Source organism: Terrapene carolina, unplaced genomic scaffold (assembly GCF_002925995.2).
Source record: "Terrapene carolina triunguis isolate 2854851 unplaced genomic scaffold, T_m_triunguis-2.0 Scaffold58, whole genome shotgun sequence".
Lineage (NCBI taxonomy): Eukaryota > Metazoa > Chordata > Testudines > Emydidae > Terrapene > Terrapene triunguis.
In genome coordinates, this window is record NW_020664409.1 from 90,956,494 (window position 1) to 90,973,523 (window position 17,030).

The 17,030-nt window shown below is 40.7% G+C and overlaps 1 protein-coding gene across 1 annotated transcript in view; it reads right to left on the minus strand.

Annotated features, from left to right (window-relative positions):
• Nucleotides 1–723: 723 nt before the first annotated feature.
• The window catches only part of ENPP2 (ectonucleotide pyrophosphatase/phosphodiesterase 2), a 65,285-nt gene continuing 48,978 nt past the window's right edge, over nt 724–17,030 (minus strand). The window contains exons 18-25 of the mRNA XM_026659904.1: nt 16,105–16,277; nt 15,750–15,798; nt 13,683–13,819; nt 13,025–13,160; nt 11,240–11,317; nt 7,850–7,982; nt 5,989–6,145; nt 724–1,303 (exon numbers count right to left, since the gene is read on the minus strand). Of these exons, the coding sequence (XP_026515689.1) occupies nt 1,133–1,303; nt 5,989–6,145; nt 7,850–7,982; nt 11,240–11,317; nt 13,025–13,160; nt 13,683–13,819; nt 15,750–15,798; nt 16,105–16,277 (1,034 nt within the window). The 3' untranslated portion in view covers nt 724–1,132. The remainder of the gene's footprint in view (nt 1,304–5,988; nt 6,146–7,849; nt 7,983–11,239; nt 11,318–13,024; nt 13,161–13,682; nt 13,820–15,749; nt 15,799–16,104; nt 16,278–17,030) is intronic.

Genomic DNA, 17,030 nt, shown 5'->3' on the forward strand with positions numbered 1-17,030 from the left:
CAGTTGTGTGTGCACAAAGTTGTGGTGGTGACCTTCCTTGTATAGTGAGAGCAGGCAGAGTGACACCAAAACATCCTCCCCAAAATATATGGGGAAATTCTGCAGATATTGGGTCATCTGCATGAAGAGCTAGGGGTCGTCCTCCATGATAATTGCTGGTTTTCTTCGAAACTGAGCCTTCCACTGGACCCCTGCCTGTCTCATCTCCCCTCAGGACCGGGGGGCGGGGGGAGGGGGGGATAGGGGGCAAATGGACAAAGTAGTTTTCCATAGGAATAAATGCTGAAAGAGAGACACCTTTAAAATGTATTGGTTTGCAGGGGAAAAAAAAAAAGTGATGTTACCAAGAATGGCTCCTTTTTTCATCCTCCTTCTGCCGGTGTTAAGGGGGCACGGCCAGAGAGCACCAAAATTGCAGCATGTATAAGGTGATCTTGTGTGTTTGGGGAAAGAGGGCTGATGATGGGCTCCTCTCCCTACCCTCCACTGAAATGCTTACTGGCCAGTATTGACTGCCTGGCCTACTACATATTATGTCCTACACACTTAGAATCAGAAAGGGGCCACAGTAACTTCAGACAACAGAACCACACTTGCAAGCATGACAAATTGGCTCAAGCTTCGCAAGGAAGAAAGCCTGAAGCATTCAGCTTCCAGTGACTCAAATATTCTCTGAAAGGAAAGCAAAGACAGACATTAAAAAACTGAATGTGTGGTTTATTATATTTAAGATTCTTTTTGTCTAAAGGGTTTAAATATTTCTGTCATATAGTTAACAGTAAATTAATGTAATTTTACATGTTCAGTATTTTGATATACAGTACAGGACTACAAACATGGCAAAGGAGCACTGGAAAATTAATATTTCCTCAATGTAAGTATCGATTCTGCAGCACCACTTAAAAACTGTGACTAAGGATGCAAGCTGCAGTATTACAAGCACACTAAAAACCCATACCTACATTAAACATTAGAGAAACAAAACAACGGACACAAGGGCTTAATATTTAAGATTTGATACAGGATTAAAATACTAATATTTTTAATGTCCTGGTTTCAAATTAATAAATATAAAAACAATACAAAAATATACACCAGTTGATAGAAGGATGCACTGAGTAAAATTAGAAAGTTAAATTTCACTTTCAAACGTATGCAGGTATGTCTTTAGGGAGAGAATTTCTGTGTAGCTTCGGCTGGTCTTTCGGAAGAAGTCCAAGCTAGTAATTTGTTCAATGTCACGCACTCGTGCGGTGTGCATCTTCAGGAGATCTTCAACCCACTTGGATTCTTCCTCTGAGCTCTGAAATGAAAACAACTGGATTTAGTTTTAGTACAGAATCTGTCCGATCTTTGAAAGGGTATTGTACCTTTCCTAATTCGTTATCTCCATCAGACACATGATCTTCACATGCTCTTCCATTCAAAGTCAATTAATGATAAATAAAGGATGCACGGAGGTATAGTTTTGGGTCAGGTTTCAGTTTTAGGATTTGGATTCAAATGTGGCCAAAACTTCTTAGAAGAGTTGAAGTTACCTGAGAATGGCCCAATATGTCAGGAGTCTTACAAGAATAGTTGTAGATCTCCTGGTGGGAGCAGACGATGGTGCTATTGGGAAATCAGTTGCTCACTCAATATTTCTGCCATTTTGTATCAAAATCTCACAAAAGCAGCTTGCAACTTTGGCACAATATTATCTAAACAAGTTCTAGCCCTGGTTAGGCTTTGAACCTTTATCTCAAACTTTAGCCCCAGCCTCATTCTGCTCTGACCAGTGTGTCCTCGCCTCATCTAGTAACAATGCCACTCTATTATTTTAATCTTCCATAAATCCTCACTGTAAGAATAATAGTGACAGCCATTCAGCATCATCATCCTTCCATGTGACCAGCCCAAGACCAAGTTCTACATAAAAGTTTTTAGTTTCTGGTTTTGGTCCTGAGACTAATCTCTTCCTCATTAACTTGACAAAGTCCCCAAGTAAAAACAAACCTATGCCATTAAAAACTAATATCTAATCTCCACAGGAAACAGATGTGACCAAAAAATATCAGAGATGCAAGAGGTGAGGTTTGTGGGTCACTCTGTGACAGCCAGTAAGTGAGGGAAGTGATTGTTTGCACAGCATGGGAGTTATAGAGTGTGGATCTAAAGTACATCTCTGTGGATCTAAAGTACAGTCTGTTTTGATCTGCTGTATTTCTCAGAGACAAAACTATTTCACCTTTAGCTCTACATGCCAATAGGAAACTAGCCAAAACAAGAAGTCTGTAAGACAAATCAAGATCTAGGGCCTTGGGGGAAAGGGTAGAGTGGGGGTGGGGCGGGGCCTGGGACAGAGCCAGGGGTCGAGCACCCCCCCTCCCCCGGCACTTTGGAAAGTCGGCGCCTGTGTCTGCATCTCAGTTTCTCCATTGGTGAAATGGGACTACTACTACTGTATTTGTGCATGGCTGCTGTGAGATTTAATTCATAAAATTTTTGCAAGTCATCTTTCAGCCCCAGATAGAACCCAGGAACACAGAGAGATGTGAAAAAAAGGAACAAACAATGGAAAAGAGCGTCATTTTTTAAAATCTCAGAAAAAAGTTTTGGTGAGGTTAAGGATTGTTCTTCTTTTACCCCACACAGTTCACCCATCCCTATAGAATTGGAGGTTAGACACAGCCAGACACTCATTTGAATCAGCTGGAATACCATGGTGCAAGAACAGAGCTGATATGGTGATCTCAGGATCAGCGCCATTTTGCCCAATTACATTTTCTCTAGATTATCAAGTTTAGAAGTGGTTTTTGCCATGTGAAGATAGCAAATAGCCATCATTTATGTAGTGTTGTACATGCACACAACTGTAAATATATACTGCACTGTAAGCTTAGGGAGCAAATGGTGCACAGCAGATACTAAGCCTGATGAATTTATACTCTAAAGGCATAAATAAATAAAATATATGGAAATATACATATCTCATAGAACTGGAAGGGACCCTGAAAGGTCATCGAGTCAAGACCCCTGCCTTCACTAGCAGGACCAAGTACTGATTTTGCCCCCGATCCCTAAGTGGCCCCCTCAAGGATTAAACTCGCAAGGCTGGGTTTAGCAGGCCAATGCTCAAACCACTGAGCTGTCCCTCTCATTCGAATGTGAAGACAAACAAGACAAAAACAGAATAGGTGCGGCCATTCGTTTGCACGTTTCATGAATAAGTAGGACTAACTTTCTTGACAGAGGAGTGAAAGCAATGATTATATTAGCAGAAAGGCTTAGGCCTGCAGCATGGCATAGAACAAAGATTTGAACCGAGTGTCCAAGCAGGAGTGGGTGCAGGAGGAAATCAGGGCAGAGGTTTAGGAAGCAGTGAAGCTATAGGAGCTTTGAAGGTTAGAAGCTGGAGCTTGATTCAGGGAAGTGAGAGCCAATAGAGAGATTCAGAGTGGAAGGCGATATATAAAATAAACTCAGCATCATAAGTTTATACCTACACCAAAAAGTGCACAGCATTTAAATACTGATAAGACACATTCCCTTCCCAAAAAGTTTACAATCTAAAAATAAAGCAATAAGTTCAAGAGAGAGAACATGGGAATTATTGATAGGAAGACGACTGCTCAGAGATTTGGGGGTTTCAAGGAAGGAATTGAAAGAGAAGTGAAAAGGTGCTTAATGGATAAGAGGAACAGTGTTCCAGGCATATTGTGGGTGGACTTGGAAAGATTACTCCTACTTGTAGCTGGAACAGGAGCTCTGGCTTTGTGCACCAATACTAAATACACCATGGCTCTGTGGATATGGGAAAAGCGGTGGATGTGATATACCTTGACTTTAGCAAAGCTTTTGATTCAGTCTCCCACAGTATTCTTGCCAGCAGTTAAAAAAGTATGGATTGGATGAATGGGCTATAAGGTAGATAGAAAGCTGTCTAGATTGTTGGGCTCAACGGGTAGTGATCAACAGCTCGATGTCTAGCTGGCAGCCAGTATCAAGCGGAGTGCCCCAGGGGTCAGTCCTGGGGCCGGTTTTGTTCAACATCTTCATTAATGATCTGGATGATGGGATGGATTGCACCCTCAGCAAGCTCGCGGATGACACTAAGCTGGGGGGAGAAGTAGATATGCTGGAGAGTAGGGATAGGGTCTAGAGTGACCTAGACAAATTGAAGGATTGGGCCAAAAAAAATCTGATGCGGTTCAACAAGGACAAGTGCAGAGTCCTGCACTTAGGACGGAAGAATCCCATGCACCGCCACAGGCTGGGGACCGACTGGCTAAGCAGCAGTTCTGCAGAAAAGGACCTGGGGATTACAGTGGATGAGAGTCAGCAGCGAGCCCTTGTTGCCAAAAAGGCCAACAGCATATTGGGCTGCATTAGTAGGAACGTTGCCACCAGATCGAGGGAAGCGATTACTCCCCTCTATTCAGCACTGGTGAGGCCACATCTGGCGTATTGCATCCCATTTTGGCCCACCCACTACAGAAAGGATGTGGACAAATTAGAGAGTCCAGCGGAGGGCAACGAAAATGATTAGGGGGCTGGTGCACATGACTTATGAGGAGAGGCTGAGGGAACTGAGCTTATTTAGTCTGCAGAAGAGAAGAGTGAGGGGGGATTTGATAGCAGCCTTCAACTACCTAAGGGGGGGGAGATTCCAAAGAGGATGGAGCTAGGCTGTTCTCAGTGGTGGCAGATGACAGAACAAGAAACAATGGTATCAAGTTGCAATGGGGGGAGGTCTAGGCTGGATATTAGGAAAAACTATTTTACTAGGAGGGTGGTGAAGCACTGGAATGGTTTAGCTAGGGAGGTGGTGGAATCTCCTTCCTTAAAGGTTTTTAAGGCCCGGCTTGACAAAGCCGTGGCTGGGATGATTTAGTTGGGGTTGGTTCTTCTTTGAGCAGGGAGTTGGACTAGATGACCTTTTGAGGACTCTTCCAACCCTAATCTTCTATGATTCTATAAACATTTTGATTCAGGAAACAGACTCCTGGCAACCTATAGAGAAGAACCCACGAGGAAAGATTTCTCGGAGAGAAATTAAGTTTAGGCAGAAGTCCAAAAACAGTTGTCTAGGCTACTTGCAGTTCACACAGAATGCAGTATTCCATTGCTTTGTTTTGTGCACTGGCTCTCCTGATGTTTGGACCATGTATAAAAACATTCAGATGTTAAAATTTAAAATCCCCATATGGACTAGGTCCATTGTACTTTACCAAGCTTCTGCAACTATAAACAAACAGTCTTATCTCTGATCTAAAAGAGCAAGAGTCTTTTGGCCCCAAGAAAATGCAGGAACAGAACACGTAGAGCATCTCTTTGCTTCTGCAATCCCAGATAAAACACAAAACCCCCAAGTGGTGTTTTATTTTTACGTTGTAACTATGTTGGATGAAGCACCTGGAATACCATGGCAGGCAGACACTATAAAGATGTGAGATGCAGCTAGAGTTAAATCTTCACAATGGACCCCCCCTCACGAAAACATCCAGTTGTCTGCTACCATGTAACACATTCTGGCCTGTATATTGAACTTTTCCTGCTGCGCAGCTCCAAAGTGACTTCATTAGGAGTTCTGCCATGTGCTATGACTCTATAAGTTAGTTATTTACTCTGCTGCCAAATCATTGTATCTCCATACTCCATGTAACCATTTTCACGTTTAACACAAAACATTTTAGGGTTTGTTTTTTTCCTTAAAGATAGTGAGCGGTAATAGTTCCACACCTTCTTTTGCTAGGTCAGGGGGTGGGTGGAGGGATCAATATAGCCCAATGATTAGAATAGGGGCCTCGGACTAGAGGCAGGAGTCCTGAGTTCTGTCCCAGCTCTGCCACCAATTCCTTGTCTGACTACAGGCAAGACATTTTGGTTTAAGTTCTCATAAGTGTTCAATAATCATTTTTTAAAAGTCACTAAATGGGATTTTACCCATGGCTATGTCTATACATACTAGTTATGGAAACTAATGTAGAAGGGCCTATTTGAACTTACATTGCAGCTCTCATCATTGTCAGGCCGGTGGGGAAGTATGTATGAAAGAACGGATAGTGGCCCATCGCATTTATCAGCAGGCTGAGTGAAATCTAAACAGCTAGTTATGATACTGTAGTAATGAGTTGGAACTGGAACTGAACTGCCTTCCACATACCTAGGAGGAAAACACAAACAAACATTTAGCAAAATCTGTTAGATGGACTCCTGGATACGAGATTCCTTGTAAAGTGCTATTTGTATGTAGTGCTGTCCACCTTCACAGACAGGTGTCCTCTTCAGTTAGAATGTGGGTAAACGTAGGTATAGAGGTCACTAGGAGGCTCCAAGTTCTGCATAATTCAATACAGTTGAAACATTCTAAAATTAATTCCTACTTGTTGCCCAATAACCCTATTTACAGGGCTTCATTACAGACCAGGAACCAAGCAAAGAGAACAATTCCTCAACATGGGGGTCCAGAGTCTGGATTCTTGATTCAGTCAGGAGAACTCCTTCAGCATATAAGAAATCTTCAAGTCAGCATAGCCGCTCTGCATCCATTTCCCCTTCTCTCCTCAGGCCCTGGAATGACGGGTGTGGCTAGAATGCCTCTGCACTCTGGTTATTCCTGGAATGGCCCCACTGAAGTTGTCAGCCATTGATAAGTTATTCATAGATTTTATTGCCAAAAAGGGTCCATACAGACCACTCTGTTGCGGTAGTAGTGACAGGGCCTGCAGAGAGGTTTCACCTCTGCCATTCAAATTTCGGAGCTATTGTTTCTGGCTATCTACAGACTCGGGCAAGCAGACAGGCTACACATTTACAAGATTTTCTTTGCAACCTTGAGGGCTCTACAAACTTTTTTAAAATGAATGCTGAGATTTTAATGTAATAACATGACTCCAGGAGCTGGGGCTTTAGACATGGACCTATAATGGCTATGCCTTACTCTCTCTCTGCTTCTACATAACACAGACCATAAAATTTCACTCATTAATTCCCATATGAATTCCAATGGTATCTGACTGAACTAGATTATCCCTCTTAGAAAAAATATCCAAGTCTTTAGCTTGCTCTAATTTACAGTGAGAACTGCAGTGGTCCACAAAAGGTCCCAAAATCTAGGGTCTACAAAGATGGCAAAACAGCTCACTTTACTTTCTCCCCTTCTTCTCCCTAAACTATGGTGAGTGCAGCTCAGACTGTGGCTCTAGAAGTCGACAGGCTCTCTTGATGTAGTCACCATCATAAAACGAACCAAGTAGTTACTGTAGAGTTAGAGAGCACCACAGATATTATAAGCAGATGTAAAGATTCTAGAATATACCTTCTGATTAGAGATTTCAAGATTATTGGTAGGAAAGCATTGTTCAACATGAATTAAAAAAAAACTTGAGTAATTAACTCAATAGCCTTATTGTCCTTAGCACTGCATTGCAAGCTATGTAAGCAGAATGTGCTCCACACTTACAAAGTAAAAGTATTGTAAAATACTGTAGTTAGTGAGGTTCCCATCAAAGTTGCCGTCATAGGAAGGATGATGGAACACTCCAGGTCAGAATATAAACTCTACAAGGTCAAGGTAGGGAATTCTCTGGTGATCAGTAGTTCCATTGTTGTTATCTAAAACGGAGCGAATTGCTTTTTTATTGCCCCCCCATAAGGACATTTAGTCCTGAGAATCCTTCCTTTAACAAGAAACTTATGCTTACCAGATCATAAACTAACCAGCAGTTTTATTGACTTCAAAGAACTTGATTCTTGGCTTTACAAGTTGGCACCTTGTACCTCGAACCCAAATACCAACTAATTGGGAAATACTATATTTTTAGATAGCCATTAAGAACAGTTAATACATTTAAATATAAACTCTTACTGTTTTATCTTTTCTGGCGTGTCATGTAAACCATCATAGTCATAATCGAAGATTGGTCCACTTATGACATTTACTCCATTTCGTTCAGTTGCATACCTCTTCACCAAAACCCTTTGAAAATAATTCCATACCTCTGTGCAAAGACACAAGATTACCTTTAGTGAGCAAACAAATGCTTAGATAGGAGTTTCTAGATACGCTTTATGTGCAAGGATAAAAATCCAAACAGTTCTCATTCATATTATGCATGCAGCTATCAGAGGCGTTATTGTAGAATCAGAATCGTATGACTGGAAGAGACCTCAAGAGGTCATATAGTCCAGTCCGTTGCCCACATGGCAGAACAAAGTATTATAATACTTAGACCAGGGATGTCAATAGGTGGACCAGAGCCAAATTCAAACCACCAGATGCTTTTGAATGGACCCAAAATCTATTTACTTCCTATCATTGTTAGTTTCTTATTATTTTCTCTGAAATCTGGACCTTGACTATACCTTGACCAAGAAATGTGGACTTTGACCACTCTTCCTGCAATTTAAACCACTGCTTCTTGTTCTATCCTCAGATTAAGGAGAACATTTTTTCCCCCTTCTCCTTTTGACAACATTTTATGTACTTGAAAACTGTTATGTCCCTACTCAATCTTCTCTTCTCCAAACTAAACAAACCCATTTTTTTCCAGTCTTCCCTCATAGGTCATGTTTTCTAGACCTTTAATAATCTTTTTCCTCTTCTCTGGACTTTCTCCAATTTGTCCACATCTTTCCTGAAATGCCCAGAACTGGACACAATACTTCAGCTGAGGCCTAATCAATGCAGAGTAGAGCGGAAGAATTACTTCTTGTGTCTTACTTACAACATTCCTGCTAATAGATCCCAGAATGATGTTTGCTGTTTTTGCTATGGTGTTACACTATTCACACATATTTAGCTTGTGATCCACTATGATCCCCAGATCCCTTTCCGCAGTACTCCTTCCTAGGCAGTCATTTCCCATTTTGTATGTGTGCAACTGATTTTTCCTTCCTCTGTGGAGACCTTTGCATTTGTCCCTATTGAATTTCATCCTATTTACTTCACACCATCTCTCCAGTTTGTGCAAATCATTTCGAATTTTAATCCTATCCTCCCAAGCACTTGCAACTCCTCCCAGCTTGGTATCGTCTGCAGACTTTATAAGTGTATTCCCTATGTCATTATCTAAATCATTGATGAAGATATTGAACAGAACCAGAACTGATCCCTGCAGGACCCCAATTGATATGTCCCCCTTCCAGCTTGACTGTGAACCACCAATAACTACTCTCTGGGAACAGTTTTCCAACCGGTTATGCACCCACCTTATAGTAGCTCCATCTAGGTTGAAATTTCCTAGTTTGTTTATGAGAAACTCATGTGAGACAGGATCAAGTCTTACTAAAGATTTATTGTAGCTTCACTGAGGCTTTATCTACACTACCCCGCTTTTAGCAACATGGCTGTGTGTAGTTGCTGTTTGTCGGCTCTCCTACTTCCACCCCCAATGAGCGGCTTTTGCTTTGTCGGCAGGAGAGCACTCCTGCTGACAATGCGCTATTCACAGTGGCACTTGTTGCGGCAAAACTTGTGTGTTTGGGGATGGGGGGGGGGGGGGAATTAAACCCCTTGAAAGACAAAAGTTTTGTCGTTCAATTGCCAGTACAGACACAGCCTCCATTTCTCTAGATCAGGGATACTCAGACTGAGGCTCGTGAACTGCAAGTGGCTCTTTAATATGTCTCCTGCAGCTCTTTGCAGCACATGATATTACAACACTGTGTGATTTAACTATTAACCAGTATAAGTTATTAACCAATCAGGATGCTTTCACTATGTTTATCAACTACAGTTGGTTAACTAATAATACTGTGGCTCTTCTGGGTAATGTTGATCACTAATTTGGCTCCTGAACCACTGAGTCTGAGTATCACTGCTCTAGATTTGTGCTTTATTAATTTATTTTCTAATGAGTGATAAAGGAAATGCACAGTACCATTCAAAGGCTGGCATTGCAATAGACCTTATACAGAAAGCTTGCTGTTCCTTCTCTAGCAGTAGAAATGAGTATTCACATACACACTTTTAATGTCCTTGGCTCTTTGTAAGCACAAAGTCTCAGTGCTGCTTTGATTAATTGAATAGCAAAACCTCTAATCTCTAAGGAAGGTCAAATCTAAAAGAGCATGAAAGGCACATTCCTTTCAGTGAGGTTCCCTCAGATATTAATTATCTAATTTCTGGAACTAGGTGGACTCCGCAATGACTTAGTTATATTGTAACATATGACGGAAGAGCAGTGTCTTCTGAACGATGTAGATAGATTGTCATACTGGACAAGATATCAATACTCTTCCTCCCTTAACCTATAAGCATCTTCATTTATAAAAGATGGGACACACACACACACACACACACACACACACACACAGCTCCCAAATATATTTAAAAAGTAAAAGAAAGGAACTAACCGCAAGTGTATGTAACTAAAGTACATTGTAATGTTTTCAACTGATGTCCTGCTCACTCAGATATCCTCCATTTCCCCATTATAAATTTTAAAATCCTCTGTACAGGGACCTTCTCCCTCTGTACAGCACATGCATACTTCAAGTACTACAGAAATCATGACGACCATCAACCCCTCCATTGGCGAACTCTGAGTTGTTGGGGACTCCAACATCAAGTTATAATTAAAAAAGAATGACACCACAATATGAGCAATTTATGGTTGTTTTGTCCTATGATTATGTTCCTGGAAACAGCATTTTTATAAATCATGACTTCAGAGTGGGTAATCAGTAATGATTTTCCACTGTTTGATCAGGTAACTGTCATTCTGCCACCTTTGCTCAAGCTCCTTATGTATATCACCACTTGTTTCTACCCACAGGCTTGCTAACACCCTCCTTTGGTTTGAAAAGCATCCCAGAGTTTTGAGGTTTAGCCAAACCTCTCTGGTCTAGAATTTGGGTTTGAAATCTCACAAGAGCTACTTCTTGAGCCTTTTCCAAGACTTTCTGCTTCCAGCCAAGCCAGAAATGCCACCAGAAGAGTCTGATAGTTTGCTACCTCCCACCAAAACTAGGAAGCAAAGCGGAGCACAAACAAAAGAAAAGTTAATGGGTTTCAGTTAGATTTAGGTCAGTTCACTTTTTGTTTAGATGCATTTAGCCCCATCTGTGATAAATCCATTTGGTCCACCTGTATTCCTATACATGTATTCAGAGAGGCCAGCTGAAAGTTATCCAATAAACCTCTAAATCAGTTCATTCCATAGTTCAGCAGCCACACCATTTTCGAAAGATATCTATACCAGTTAGCTAAGTGGTGCATGGAATCAGCTGTAACCCACAAGAGTGTCATACTTACTTTTGAAGGCAGGATACATTGGAATGATATTTGTTATTAGAAAGGCATCATATTTAGCTTCTGCAGAGGAACTTAGTTCTGAAAGTCATAGAACAAGATGTGTTAACATGAAAGTTCCTAGTAGAAATCTCAGACACTCAAGAAAAATAAAACAAACAATTGCAGGCAGTAATCAAAAGAAAGATTATCTTCTAAATGAGACTCTAGATTAAACTAAACACAATTTCTTGTTACTTTACATGACAGATGGACTGAGAACAGAGGGTTTTTGTCCTTGTTTCAATCTTCCACCAGCTAAATTTGTTTCTATTTTTGTACATTCTCAGGAGGTGTGATAATTGTACTGTATTGTTTTGCAACTTTTTTTATATTTATTTTTTTTTAAATAAAAAAAGGCTCACACTTCCAAGGCAGAATAGAGTCTGATCAGAAAAATCAAGAAATGATCCATCTCTCTACTGCCTTTAGTTCTGTAACATACATACTCCTTTTAAAACCCATTTCAACCCTTCCTTTAATAAGTCAGAGGGGAGGAAGTCATCCCCCAAGGCTGCAACTGTCTGCTCAGACATTCATTCTGACTGGTATATCCATCCATTCCCCGGAGACTGAAGTAGTGGTAAGCAAGTCAACCAGTAGAGCCTAAGATAATCATTTGTACAACATGCATGAAAAATTGTTGATCTCCCTTTACACACTGACAGAAATCCATTCTCATTAAGTTTTCAGACTAATCAATTTTGGTTGTGACATGTACTAATAGTTTATTAAATCTTATGACAAGTAAATTCAGACAGTAGCTGTATTTCTCTAGGATTTTGAATTGAAGACTGCTGGCCAGATGCTCAGCTGGTGTACATTGGCGTAGGTACATTGACTTAAAGAGGAGTAATGCCAAATTTTGCCAGCTGAAGCTCTCTCCCTTCATCATTACTGCATACACAATAAATACCAGATTTCAAACTATTCAACCAGTATTTGATGGCACAAAATGTCTCTTTTGTGATCATCTTATTTCATATCCATGGATTTTAAGTTCAGAAGGGATCACTGATCTATGACCTGGGTTAGATATAAGGTCAGCTTATAGAATTCCAGCCTGTAATTTCTACATCAAGCTCAGTTACTTTTCTTTGAGTTACAGCATTTCTTAGAAAGACATCCAGACTAGACTTGAAGATTGAAAGAGATGGAAATATCTGCCATATTGGTAAGCTATTCTAATGGTTAATTACTCTAATTGTTAAATAGTTATATCTTATTTCCAGTTTTGAATTTGTCAAGTTTCAAATTTAACTTTCAACCACTGACGTCTTGTTTTGTCTTTGACTGCTAGACAAAAGAGTCCTTCTCTATTTCCAAACATCTTTCCATGCAAGTACTTCTGGACTGATCAAATCATTCTTTTTGATAATAAACAGATTGACTGACTAGCTGAATGGATATTTGAGTTACTGAACTTTTCAGAAGCAGAGAGAGACAACTGAAATTCATTCAGTAGTCAAAATCATGTACAATTAAAACAGAGTTACATTTAGCTGATAACAGTTCTATTGGGTTACTGTGGTCTCGCCACAAGAAAAAAAACTGGTAATACTGAGGCTATCAAATATCTCTTCTGTGACACTTAAAAACCCGCAACCCCATACAGACCTTGTGCCTTCTTTTTCCTAGGAAAAAATTTCCCTAACAGACAAGGGGAAGCTCAAAAATCTCTAGGGAACCAAAAGTAGCTGCATACAGAATACCTCCTTTATATTCTACAGACATCCTATTTAAACTTACGAGGAGGAAAAAGGAATCCATAAGTCATTTGTTTATCTGCTCTGTAGGCTGAACAGCTCTGACTGTTTCCTGGAGAAATGCGCAGATCAGGCCTCACACAGTTAGACAGATGCTCAGGGACACCAGATACCTCTGCCTACATTGAAAGGCATACATGGAACAAACTGTAAATATCATTCCAGGAAAAGAAGTCAAGAACAAGAGTGTGTGACTTGTTTAGGCCTAACATCAATAAAGAATGTTATGTGAAGCATAATGATTTCAAATAATCAACAGATAAGATGAAGGATCCTCTATAATATAAAATATATCCATCAACCTCTATAGTAAAAACCTGTTCCTTGAGACAGAGTCTACTTAAGCAATCTAGTAGTAGGAATTCCCATTAGAAACAACTTGATAAACTAGCTGATTAAACTAGACATTCTGTTGCAGAAAAACAAATCCTGGGTTAAGCGTTTAAAAAAAAAAAAAAAAAGCCAACAATAAGCAGCATATGGTTCTTAAAATTCCACTTTTCATGGAGAGTGGAAGTGCTCTTTAGAATGGAAATCTACGTTATTCCAAGCAGGAAATTTCCTGAAGGAAAAAGGAAATTTTAAGACTCCAGGAATACAGGTAAGCAGTGTCATTTTTCGAAAGCAAAGATAAATCTGACCTGTTTTGAAATAGTGTACGATGTCCAGAGAGGCATCAGGAATGTTTCACTGTAACCACTTTCAAAGTCTTGGTGATGTAAGATATTGTACTTGGTACGATAAAGCACCGCAGGACGTCCGTACAGGAGGTGTTTCTCTAGAAATTGGAGGAAGTTACATTAAATTACACTTAATAACAAAGAAGAAAAAACCCAGCCAGAATCAATGTGTCCAACACATGCCCATTTAAAAGGCAAATCCCCTGTGTAGCACCCAGTCTAAATAACTGGAGATGACTGCTACAGAAATACAGTAGTTTAGACTTAAAAAAGGATAAAAAGGAGAGAAATTCTTCCCATCCCATCCATCCCCCAAACACAGAATGGCACTGGAACTGCTCAGATTCAGAATAGCCATGCGGGAGGGTGACCAGATAGCAAGCATGAAAAAATCAGGACGGGGGTGGGGGGGTAATAGGAGCCCATATTTAAAAAAAAAAACAAAAAAACACCCACACCCCAAATATCAGGACTGTCCCTATAAAAATCGGGACATCTGGTCACCCTAGCCTTGGGGTGGGTGGCTCAGCAGAGGAACTACCAGACCTGCAGCTCCATTCTGGCATGTGAGCAAACAAGTAGCCCACAAGATGCTGGGCTCCCCGGCACACAGAACCATGCTCCTCCAGAAAGCAGTGGTGAAACTTGACAAGAATGTCAATTTCAGCCAGCAGCTATGAGTCCAGGGAGCGTATTCCTTTTTGGAAACAGCCTGCGTCAGTGTTTCTGAAGTGATTTTTCAGAAAGAGGGAGGCGGATTTGCAGTTTGTGAGAAATTACAAAAAAAAAAAAAAAAAAAAAAAATCTTGGTTTTGTTCTGATTTAGAATGAAACCAAATTAAGAAACGTCAACATGTCCTGCAAACCAGAAATCCCTAGTTTTGGCCAGCTCTAGCTTAGAATAAGTGTGATTCAAGTGTTCCATGTTGGATTAACAAATATAGACAACTTAAATATGATGATTGAAATTGACATAGGTGCCACAGTAGCCACTTTCTGAAGACATGTACAAGAACAAATGTATTCATAGTATACTAAGAAAAAACTGATAAAATGTTGAAAAAAAAGTTATAACCAAAGCAAGATCAGGTTTCAGGATGCCTGCAAGTACAGTGGTACCTGTTTGCTGTTACCATTACTTGGTACAGAATGAAATATTCCTTCACTAATTAGCAGAAATTGGTTTAAGACAAAGTTGTAGTAGCATGCCTCCCATGCACTACTGTTAGATTCCATAGTGAAAAGAAAAAATTAATTCTGTTTTTGATGTGGACATTGGTATAGTGACAGGCATAACAGCAGAATTACAGATAGTTAAAAATGCTAGACCTAAATTTCATCTGGCGCCTTATGCTTTATGATGATAACCTATAGAAAAGCAATTAAACTTGCAGAAGCAGGGAATAATTTTACTTGTAAAGAATGACCTGCACAATTGTTTGTATTACTAGAATTAAGGAAAGGGAAAGATTTATGAAAGCTATACAAAAAAAGGACCGCAAATGCCTGACTGGAGGTAGCTCAGGATCCAATTCCAAAAAAACACAAGATTTGCTAAAGTAGCAGGGAAAAGTTTACAAAGCTTGGTCCAGCTCAAGATAACACACACATGGCTAATGGAATTTAGCAAGATTCTAAAAGGAAATAGGACATTTATATTGATAAGAATATTCAGAGCTATTCTACTTAATGCTAAAACATTTGGCAAGGAACACAAAACAATATGCTTCACATTGTGAGCCCATCTCTTTTAAGGATTAGGATACAATTATCCTACATCTGTCTAACATGGAGTTGCTTGCATCTTCTTCTGACCACTATCAGAAACAGGATGCTGAGCTAAGGAACTTTAGGTCTGATTTAGTAACTGCCAGACTACGCTTCTAAAATCTACACACAGAGACACAAGTGCATGAGTTTACTGTATTTTATAAATTCTCATTAGTTTGAATGTTGGTTGATTTTAAATGTAGTAAACCACCACTGAAAATGAAGAAAATAAATGTTTATTAACCACCATGTCCTTACCTTCTGTTCCTTTGACATGAAAGCGCTTATTGAGTTCATCCAACTTGTTCTTTATAAAATTTTTAAAAAAAAGAGTGAAAAAGATTAGCAGCTGAACCGTAAGAGCATTCTCTGACATCTCATGTTCACTATTTATTTAGCAAAGCAATACTAGCACTCTAACACCCTTATTGTGAACACATTACACTAAATATTCCAAAGGGTATGAAAGACTCTTAACGGCATGAAGGATCAAAGGGATACTTAAACGTTAGAGCCTCTTTCTCTTAAAGGGAGAACATGCAATATCCCCCTAACCTACAGTACAAGACAATTATTCTTAATGACACCAGTATGAATAAATCCATGAGTCTACCTTGTCATCACAGGTACAGCCCAAATCAAATTCAGATGCAGAAAATGCAGCTACAGGATAGAGCGGCCTTGCAACTTCATCTGGCATGGTCGGTTTAAATGCATTGCTCCTCAGCAAGTGATTTAAACTTCCATGGGTTCCGTTATTAGGAGCGGGCTTTAATCCAAGCAGATCTGACAAGACATCAAACACAGAAGCAGGGTTCTAAAACTGTAATGGTACTACATTGTACACATCAGTACACAGTGCCCATTTCCTAGATGGCTAGAAACAAGACAGCAACTACTTTATACCCATGAAGTGGAGAGAATTACTTTTAATTTAACCAAAGAACAGTACTAAGCCTTTGTCCACATCAGAGAAGCCTGTTTTGCAATTAGTGTTGGAAATTCCCATGATAGGAACAATAAGATTTAGTATTATAGCTAGGTGGAGAAACTGCTACTACTATTAAACATTTTTATTACCGTAACTCCTTGGGCACGTTTACATGGGGGCAGGGAGGGGCAGGGAAGACACCTGCAGCAGTGAGTCTCAGAGCCCAGGTCAACTGACTCAGGCTCGCGGGGCCCACACTAAGGGGCTAAGAACACTCACCCGGGGAGGTCGGAGGGGTCAGAGCCCAAGGGGGAAAAAAAAAATCTACATTGCTATATTTAGCCCCATTGTGCCAGCCCTGCAAGCCCGAGTCAGTTGATCCGAGCTCTGAGACTTGCTGCCATGGGGTGGGGGCAGGGCCGGCTCCAGGCACCAGGCACCCAAGCTGGTGCTTGGGGCAGCACCTGGAGGGGGGCGGCGCGGCACTCCGGCCGCCGGGGAGAGCCGAGCCCCAGCCGGGGCTCGCCGCCCTCCCCCCAGGGCTCCGGCCGCCCTCCCCCCCGGCGCCCTGCCCCCGGCGCTCTGGCCGCCGGGGAGAGCCGAGCCCC